Source organism: Acinonyx jubatus, chromosome D4, assembly GCF_027475565.1.
Source record: "Acinonyx jubatus isolate Ajub_Pintada_27869175 chromosome D4, VMU_Ajub_asm_v1.0, whole genome shotgun sequence".
Classification (NCBI taxonomy): domain Eukaryota; kingdom Metazoa; phylum Chordata; class Mammalia; order Carnivora; family Felidae; genus Acinonyx; species Acinonyx jubatus.
The window spans coordinates 21,529,942-21,540,491 of NC_069391.1; the positions used below are offsets into that span (position 1 = coordinate 21,529,942).

Below are 10,550 nucleotides of genomic sequence, written 5' to 3' on the forward strand. Positions count from 1 at the left end.
TCTTTGCTTCTCTTCCACTCAAGCACATGTGTACTCTATATACATACATACATAAAAAAAAAAAAAGAACATAGGGAAAGGAAAAGCTCCTGTCTACCCCCTTTCTCTTTCTACTATCTACTTTCTCCCTTAATTCTTCCCTAAAAAGGAATGTTTAAGCTAATCAGGCCAAATCTTAATTAGCACTAATTGGCTACTTTTACTACCAGGTGAAGTTATTTTAGATAAAAGGTCCTGCACATGAACGTGGCTTCCTCTCCTTTCTCTTCCACGTGTCCCTATCAGTAAGAAATAAATAAATAAAACCAATAATTTTGCATTCTCTTTCTTCTTCTCACATACGCATTGACATTACTTTGCCAGGTAGGGGTTAAGACTTTGGATTTAAAGATAGAGGCCCCACTTGAGCCAAAGCTGTGTTCTGATCCTTTATAACACAGTGCTCTGCACCGAAGGTTATAAGCACAAGCCATGCTAACAATAAAATATTATCTTGTTTCAATTACCTTGTTGTCAATTATCTTTCATATATACATACAGTCTCTGGAATACTATGGGAGACGGGAAAGAGTGATAATGGTTTGGGCAGGATTTGGACATGGCCAGGTGCCTTGCTATAATACCTTCAAAGCCTTAGCTCAATCCCCAACACCTGCCTTCTAGGAGCTTGTAAACTAACTGAGGAGGAAAAAAACCCACTAAGATCTAAAGCAGTACAAGAAGGATCAAAGGAATGATTTAGGAATTCAGAGAAAGAAAAATACACTTCTGATAAGTCGGCAAGGTCAGGAAGAAGGTAAGATTTAACCACAGAAAGGTGGGATTTCAAAAGATAGAGAAGGGAGCATTTCAGGCAGGATTGGAGATGGAGAGGTGGGCACTAGAGAAGCCTCAGGAAGAGGAAGAGAAAAAGAGACAAAATCTTAAGGCAAGGATATGGAAGTAAACTATCTGGGCAGGAGTAAAGCATTTACACAGGGGTATTAAAAAAAAAAAAATGGAACCAAAAAAAGTCTGTTGAGATCAGAATGCGAAATACCTTGAATGTGAGTAAGTTATCTACACTTTATCCAATAAATACCAAAGAGTCATCAAATGATGGGCTACATTAATTGAGGAGAAGCAAGAAGATGGGATCTGGGAAGCTCATTGATTAGACATATGTATTGTCAAGGGCCTAACTTTATATTGAATGGTAGATTTGTTGTATTATTCAAAATAATTTTTAGCAATAAAAAAAGTCATCAGATGGTTTTAAGCTGCATTTCTACATAACCAAATACTCCTACCTGATGATCCTTCAATGACTTAGAAAATTAAAAAAAAATTTTTTTAATTTAAATTATAGTTAGTCAATAATTATTTCAGAATTAAGGCACTACCTCCAAATTGCTCCACTGCTTTCTCCACAGCATTATTGATTTGCTGTTCATCTCTCACATCAACAGCACATGGCAAGGCCTTTCCTCCAGCTGCTTCGACTATAAAGAATAAACAAACAAAAACAAAGCATTGAGGCATTCAAATACTAAACTTTCCGTTCTGATATGAATCAAAAGAAATAAGTATCCTATTTTCAGAAAATCAATATAAATAAATATGTCTTAGAACTACTAGTGATTCTACCCTACAGTCGGACAGACTGACTAACCCATATCCAGCCTCAGATTAGAAAAGCCAACTCTATTAAAAACCAAAAAAAAGGGGACACCTGTATGGCTCAGTCGGTTAAGCATCTGCCTCTTGATTTCGGCTCAGGTCATGAACTCACGGTTCCTGATTTAGAGCCCCTCTGAACTGACAGTGAGGAGCCTGCTTGGGTTTCTCTCTCTCCTTCTCTGTCTCCTCCCCCTGCTCTCTCTCTCTCTCTCTTTCGCTCTCTCTCTTAAAAAAAAAAAAAAAAGGCAAGTAAAAAATATCCTATTAAAAAGAAAAAAAGGGAAGGTAATTTAAAAAAACCTTTATTATGAAAAATTTCACAAAAAATATACAACACAAAAATAGTATAATAAACTACCATGAATCTATCACTTATTAATGATTATTAATGCTTTGCCAGGTGTTTGAGTTGTTTAATTTTTCTACCCCCGATCCTGTTTTGTTTTTGGCTGGTATGTATTTTAAAACAAATCTCAGGCATCGTTTCACTCATATGTGTTCCCCTAACATAACCACAATGCTATAAACATGACTAACAAAACTAGCATTATTAACCAAAGTTTAATTTTAAGCCCTCCCTCCCGGTACTGTGTCTAGCACAATGCCTTGAATATAAGCACTTGATAACTGTGAACTGAGAGTATTAAGATAATGACTTTCAAATGGCACAGAGAATAAATAACATGGAGAGCTTTCTCGAAGTGCTCACATCATCCACCTCTCCATTTCCACTCCCCCATTTTCTGCGTAGATCCAAGAACAACTGCCCTCAAGAGACATGATTTTTAATGGGAGTCTCTCACATCGCTCAAAAGTGATGGGAAAAAAAGTTTCTGAATCACTGCCCTCAGCTGACAAGATACTTCTTTAACCAGATAAAATGATTTTTAGGGTACCTTTCCAAGAGCTACAATTAAACTCTCCAGTAAATTCTCTATGTATTGAAACCATGGTTAGGACATTTCATGAAATGGCACTGTCACATTCACTCACTTTCTTCAGCAGCAGTATAGATTGTGCCTGGGAGTTTGGGGTGTGCTTGGGTAGTCTTCGCAGCAATGACAATGTTTGCTCCATCCTTTGCTGCTTTCAATGCAATAGCTTTGCCAATGCCACGGCTGGCACCTGTGATAAAAACTGTACATCCTGCTAGCTTCCTACAACAGAACAAATATGACCTTATAAGAAGCTCAATGTTTTAATTACTTATTAGTAACAGGAACTTCTGCATATTTCACATATGTATGTTTCCCCTTCTGAAACTTTCTCTGAACCTTCCTCCTTCCCTCCCTGATAGCTAATAATTCTGTGATATTGCCACTGCTGTAATATTATAACGGCTGTTGGCCAGTCTTGATATGACTTGGCAATCAAAATCTGCTCAGATACAAGTAAATCTTAAGAAATAAGGAATTATTAACCTATATAGACATGTATTTTTTTCCCCACAGAAAAAGTGTTAACAAAGCTTATTTTTGAGTGGTGGTATTATGAACAAATTTTATCATATTTTTATATTTTTCAGGATTTTTCAAATTTTCTACAATGAATACAAACTCACTTAAAAGAAATTATCTGGGGGTGTCTGGGTTTAAGCATCCAACTCTTAATTTTGGCTCAGGTCATGATCTCAGGGTTTGTGACTTCAAGCCCCGCATCAGGGTCTGCACTGACAGCATTCTCTCTCTCTCTCCCTCTCTCTCTGCCCCTCTCCTACTCATGCTCTCTCAAAATAAATAAATAAACATTAAAAAAAAAAAGAAATTACCTGAAAGCAAATAATTGTATAATGGATGCTCATCATTGCTCTAATAGCCAGAGTGGAAACAATGTAAATATCCAACTGATGAATGGATAAACTGCAGCATATCCATACAGTGGAATAAATTCAACAGTAAAAAGGAAGTAAGTACTGATCCGTGCTAAATGGGTGAACCTTGAGAATATTATGCAAGTGAAAGAAGCTAGTCACAAAGGACCACACATTGTATGATTCCATTTATATGAAATGTCCAGAACAGGCAACTCTATTGAGACATGAGGACAGTGGTTGCCTAGGGCTGGGGGCAGGAGTAGTTGGGAGTTGAGAGCTGAGGGGTGTGGGGTCTCTTCTGAAGATGATAAAAAGGTTTTAAAAATTGTGGTGTTGGTTGCACAAGTCTGTTAATTTACTAAAAAACATTGAATAGTATACTTTAAAAGGATGAATTGTGTGGTAGGTGAATCACATCTCAATAAAGTTGTTAAACAAACAAACCTAAAAGACTGGCAAAGAGCTCAGAGTACTGATGGAAATTCTCTGACCCAACTGTACTGAGGAAAGTTCTCTGTGCCCATTCATCTTTACATTCATCTACCATAACTTTTTTTTGTTAAGTTTATTTATTTTGAGAGAGAGCGTGGGTGCATGTGAACATGAGTGGGGGAGGGGCAGAGAGAGAGAGAGGGAGTGAGAGAATCCCAAGCAGGCTCCCTGCTGTCAGTGCAGAGCTCGATCTCATGAACTGTGAAGATCATGATCTGAGCCAAAATCAAGAGTCAGACACTTAACTGATTGAGCCACCCAGGCACCCCCATCTGTCTTAACTTTAAACTTTCTATTTACTTAGGTGTTAGGCGGGAAGGAAACATCTAAAATAAAATCAGGTAGGGCATGTCTAGGTAGCTCAGTCTGTTGAGTGTCTCTCTTTTTTTTTTTAATCTTTTAATGTTTATTATTTTTGAGAGACAGAGAACAAGTGAGGGAGGGGCAGAGAGAGAGGGAGACACAGAATTTGTAGCAGGCTCCAGACTCTGAGCTGTCAGCACAGAGCCCGACGAGGGCCTCCAACTCATGAACTGTGAGATCGCGACCCAAGCTGAAATCAGACGCCTAACCGACTGAGCCACCCAGGCGACACGAGTGTCTTAATAAAAATGTTAAAAAAAAATTTTTTTTAATAAAAATTTTTTTCAATATTTATTTATTTTTGAGACAGAGAGAGACAGAGCATGAACGGGGGAGGGTCAGAGACAGAGAGAGACACAGAATCCGAAACAGGCTCCAGGCTCTGAGCTGTCAACACAGAGCACGATGCGGGGCTTGAATTCACAGACCGCGAGATCATGACCTGAGCTGAAGTCGGACGCCCAACTGACCGAGCCACCCAGGCGCCCCTGATAAAAATTTTTTAAAAATGCTTACTCATTTTTGAGGAGAGGGAGAGCACATACTCAAGCAGAGGAAGGGGGAAGAGATAAAGGAAGACAGAGGATCCAAGCAGGCTCTGCACTGTCAGCCCAGAGCCCGATGCAGGGCTCGAACTCAGGAGAGTTCATAACCTGAGCCAAAGTCGGACACTTAACTGACTGAGCCATCCAGGCACCCCTCATGCCTTATTTATTCGAAGAACTGTTCCCAGATGGAAGGTCAAAAATGCAAGAAGACATTAAAACCAAAAAGACTAAAACAAACAAAACACACACACAAAAAAAACCCCACAAAAACACTGGTAAATTAAGAACAGAAATCAATTAATGTATTTATAATAATTAGTAATAACATAAATAATAAATAATACTTGTATGGTTAAAGAATTAAAATGTATTGTTACAATAACGTAAGTTTAAAACAGAGTGATTAGAGCTTAAGTTTTGTAGATCCTTACAGTGTTTGAGGGAGTGGTAAAATTTTATTTACTTTAGAGATTTTAAGTTATTTACACGTTAAAATTTCTACATTAAGTGGCACCTGGGTGGCTCAGCTGGTTAAGCATCTGACTTTGGCTCAGGTCATCTCACCATTCATGAATTCAAACCCCCACATTGGCTCTCTGCTGTCAGCACAGAGCCTGCTTTGGATCCTCTGTCCCCTTCTTCCTCTGCTCCTCCCCCGCTCACACTTTCACTCTCTCAAAAATAATAAATTAAAAAAAACATTAGGGGTGCCTGGGTGGCTCAGTCGGTTAAGCGTCCAACTTCGGCTCAGGTCATAATCTCGCAGTTTGTGGGTTCAAGCCCCGGGTCGGGTTCTGTGCTGACAGTGCGGAGCCTGGAGCCTGCTTCAGATTCTGTGTCTCCCTCTCTGACCCTCCCCTACTCGTGCTCTCTTTCTCTCTCTCAAAAACAAATAAACATTAAAATTTTTTTAAAAAAACAGTAAAAAATTTATACATTAAATGTGATAAATAGAAATCCCAGACCTTGGGGGACCTGGGTGGCTCAGTCAGTTAAGTATCCAACTCTTGATTTTAGCTCAGGTCATCATCTCACAGTTTCGTGGGATCTAGGCCCACATCGGGCTCTGCACTGATCCTGCGGAGCTTGCTTGGGATTCTCTCCCTTTCTCTCTCTTTGCCCCTCCCCTGCTCACACTCTGTCTCTCTCAAAAGAAATAAACTTTAAAAAATTATAAAAAAGAAAAAAGAAATTCCAGACCTTGACAGTTTTGGGAGACAAGGATGGGATGCTGACACACGTATGGCTTTCTACAAGAAAAAGGACAAGAACGCCAGGAGCCAGCTTAGGGGATATGAAAAAAACCCCAGTAACACACTCTTGCCCAAGGCAAAGGGGGAGAGTAAGGATCTTCATCTGTTCTCTTAAGGAAGCAGACCAACTAGAGGAAGGTATATACTATAAGTTACAACAGTATTTGAATTATTGTACTAATATCTCTCTCCTCCAATAATAAATCTACTAAGTTCAAGTTCTCTTTATATTTCTTTTGTTAGACCAAATCCCTCACAAGGTATACAAATTACTATGTTAAAAATTATCTTTTTCTCTGTATATTTGGGATAAATTTGATATATAGTTAACTTCCTTTGTTAATGTTTGCATTCCATTTTAGCTTATTTTCCCTCATCTTTAGTGAAGGATGTTGTAAAACACAGACATGGTTTAAAAGTTACAACCTTATAAATATGTACACTCAAATCTCTTACCTGTAGGTAACCAGCTTCAATTACTTCTGGCTTCTTATCCTTGTAGTTCTTTTTTCAAAATATGCAACTACACACATGTATGTATAAAAACACATTGTGTGTATGTGTGTGTAATTTTCCCTTTTTTATACAAAAGGTAGTATATACATAGACTTTTTTTTTTTAATTTTTTAAATGTTTATTTATTTTTGAGAGAGAGATAGAGCATGAGCTGGGGGGGGCAGAAAGAAAGGGAGACACAGACTCCGAAGCAGGCTCCAGGCTCTGAGATGTCAGCACAGAGCACAATGTGGGGCTTGAACTCACAAACCGTGAGATCACCACCTGAGAGCTAAAGTCAGATGCTTAACCGACGGAGCCACCCAGCCTCCCACCATAGACTTTTTTTTTTTTTTTTTTTTTTGAGAGAGAGAGAGCTTGTGCATGCTAGTGGGGGAGGGGCAGGGAAAGGGAGGGAGAGGAAGAGAATACTAAGCAGGCTCTGCACTCTCAGCAGGGAGCCCAAAGCAGGGCTCAGGGCTGGAACTCACAAACCTAAGATCACCATCTGACCCGAAATCAAGAATCAGATGCTTAACCAACTGACCCACCCAAGTGCAGGGGCACAGACTATTAAAGTGATTTTTTTAGTCTAAGTATTAACATGAAAATGTCTTAACTGTTGCTTTAAAAGCTCCATCCCTTTGCCTTTGGTCTAGCTGGACTGATTCCCAGTAGGATAAAGGACATTTTTCTCCTCACACTGAATCTAAACTTGTGAAGGGCTAAAACTTGCTAATGTAGAATTAATCTACACCACAGTTTACCAAACTTCTCTGGTATCTCAAAATCAGAGTCAATGTGATGAAATTTTTATTAACAATTTTTAAAAAGAAAAACAATAACTTAAAAAAAAAAACTATACAAGTTACTCTAAAGTTCGTTTAGAAAAATAAACATCCAAGAATAACCAGGAAAATTCTGAAAAAAGAAAAAAATTCAAATGAGACAGAAACCACCCTTCCCAAATATTTAAACATTTTATAAAACTAGAGTAATTAAAATAGTTGGGTAATAGTGCATGAATAGACACACTAATGTAATAAAACAGAAAATCCAGAAACAGATCCTTATACATACAAGAATTCAATATATGATAGATGTGGAGTTTCTAACAGAAAAAAAGATTAGTCAGTCAATGGTACTAATACAACTGTGCAGCCAGCCATCCGAACCAAAATGAAGTGGACTTTCTAACCCACTTCCTATGTCAAAATAGTAAGCAAAATAGTATTTCACCTCGGGTGGATGAAAAATCTGAGTAAAAATGAAAGTAATACAAATAAAAATACTAGAAGAATACTTACCAATTCAAAAGAAAATCCTAGTTTAAGATGGTCTTATAGGTTGTCACAAAACCACAAAGCCTTAAATGATTAACTCTGACTTAGTAAAAACATGTTTTTTCATGATAAACAAATAGTATAATCAAAATCAAGACACAGTGGAAAAAAATCCAAAAATATTTGTACCACATATGATAAATTTTTTTCAAATAGCACTCTCAGAGATCAATAAAACCTAATTGTGGGGGCACCTGTCTGGCTTAGTCAGAAGAGCCTGCAATTCTCAATCTCATGGTTGTGAGTTTGAGCCCCGTGTTGGGTGTAGAGATTACTAAAAAAAATAATAAAAACTACAGACAAACAAACAAATCTAACTGTGTAAGCCAGAAAAAGAAAAGACACTCAGGTGGCTTTAAATCAGAATTTCTCATCTGTACTGCTAACATTTTGGACAAAGTTAAGTCTTTGTTGTACAGGGCTATCCATCCTGTGCATTGCAGGATACTTACCAGCATTCCAGGACTCTAAAGATCCAACAGCATGCACCCCCACGCATACACAATTAGGACAACCAAAATGTTCCCAGATATTGCCAAATGTCCTATGAGGGTCAAATTGGTAAAAAGATCCTCATCCTCACTCGTGATGCAAAATTTAACTGTAACGAAGTGCCATTTTTTTTTTCAATTAGGTTTTTATTATCAAACATTTTGTGGTTTGCCAACATGTTGGATTAGAAAATTTCATTCATCCTTTTTACTTCTTTGGAGTGCTAAGGGTATCAGCCATCGAAGTATATCAGCCATATACTTTTTCATTCAGGAACTTCACTTCCAGGAATTTATTATATAGACACACTCAAATATGTGCAAACAGTGGATACAAGGATAATCATTGCAGCAAATATGCAGTAACAAAAACCTAGAAATGATCTGGTATTCAATGACAGGGGACTGGGTAAATAAATTATGGTACATCAATAGGATACCATGTAACTACCAAAAGAAAAAATCCACATATACATACCTAAAATGTGTGTCCCAATACATATTATGTAAAAATGGCAAGGCCCAGAAGGGAGTTTGCTACTATTTTTAAAAGTGGTGTGTGTGTGTGTGTGTGTGTGTGTGTGTGTGTGTGTGTGTGTTTAAGGTGGTGTGCAAATGTTTATAAATGCATAGACTATCTCTGGAAACAAACCAGAGTAACTGGGGGACTGAATGTTAAGGATGAGAAAACACACTTTTTACCTTAACCATTAGAGCTGCTTAAGTCTTTTTGTCATGTGCCTGTATCTTTCAAGCAAATTACAAAACAGACATGTCACTCAGCTCAAGACACCTACACTTTACAAAAACAGACAACAGAATGGTGGTTGCCAGGGTCTGGAGAGAAAGAAGGAGTTGTTTAATGGGTATAGAGTTTGTTTTGCAAGTTGAAAAAGTTCTGGAGATTGGCTGCAGATAATGTGAATCTACCTAACACTACTGCACACTTAAAATTGTGGCTGCGTGGCTCAGTCCATTAAGCCTCCGACTTCAGCTCGGGTCATGATCTCACAGTTTGTGAGTCCAAACCCCATCTTGGGGTTTGTTCAAACAGCTCAGAACCTGGAGCCTGTTTCATGTTCGGTGCCTCCCTCTCTCTCTGCCCCTCCCCCACTTGCGTTTTCTCTCTCTCTCTCTCTCAAAAATAACCATTTTTTAAAAACGGTTAAGATGATAGATACTGTTATGTGTATTTTACCACAATGTTTAAAAAACTTAAGTGAACCGTCCCCCCCAAAAAGATACCCATACTTTAAGATTAGTTTAATTTGTTACTCATTTGAAAATCACTTTTTAAACACCCCATTATTATTTCATTATTCCAGAATTGAGCGTTCAGGAAAAGTGAAGACTCACTGGCGGTGCAGCGTTCCAGTGACCCTTCACCTAGAACTTGAAATACTTCACAAGCCACGGAGAAACCCACGGAAGGGCCCGCCCCGCGAGTGGTGGGGTAACCCACTCTGGATCCTTTACGTTTGAGAGAGATTTGCACGTGGCTGCCACCCCGAAGTACATAACTCCGGGTTACTTTCACGCTCGTCACCGCAGATTCCATGAACACCGCGTCCAGCGCAGACCAGCACTCCAAGGAGCGCCCTCCCACCCCGGGGACCCCAGCCATCCACTCCAGCCTAGCCGCGCACCACGCCCCTTACCCGGTCTCCTCCCGCGGCGCCCCCATCCCCTTACCCGGTGTTGGGTAACATGACTTTCCTAGGGCCAAAGTGGTGGCGACAGCAATGGCAGCAGCGGGAGAGAGCGGCGTGCGAGGGGCGGGCCTTCCCTCCTCATTTACGCCAGTCCCCCGAGGCCCCACCCCGAGGCCTGCGGGGAACGGGCCCTTCAAGCACTCGCAGATGTCTGAGTGCGCCTGCGCATGCAGTGGGCCTCCTGGCTCTCGGAGCTAGTTTCCTCCTTCCCCCGCCTGGCCCCTGGAAACTAGCTCTCTGCGCAAGCGTTGGGAAAGGCAACTCCACCCCACCTCACTCGCGGGGCTCTGCGGTGACAATCGGTCTCCCGTCGGCGTCAGCCGCTACGCACGCTTTTTCCAGCTCTGTGAAGGCCTCCTAGGCGCAGCGCTTCGTTCCTGC

At 39.9% G+C, this 10,550-nt stretch overlaps 1 protein-coding gene across 2 annotated transcripts in view; it reads right to left on the reverse strand.

Moving 5' to 3' along the window:
- Positions 1-10,306, reverse strand: part of HSDL2 (hydroxysteroid dehydrogenase like 2) — a 65,158-nt gene extending 54,852 nt beyond the window's left edge. Inside the window, exons 1-3 of one of the 2 annotated variants that reach the window (XM_015068654.3) lie at positions 10,150-10,304; positions 2,653-2,816; positions 1,383-1,481 (exon numbers count right to left, since the gene is read on the reverse strand). In XM_015068654.3, coding sequence (XP_014924140.3) covers positions 1,383-1,481; positions 2,653-2,816; positions 10,150-10,166 — 280 coding nt within the window. In that variant the 5' untranslated portion in view covers positions 10,167-10,304. Of the gene's footprint in view, positions 1-1,382; positions 1,482-2,652; positions 2,817-10,149 lie in introns of both variants that reach the window. The other variant, XM_053204785.1, reaches the window with a different exon arrangement.
- Positions 10,307-10,550: the final 244 nt, after the last annotated feature.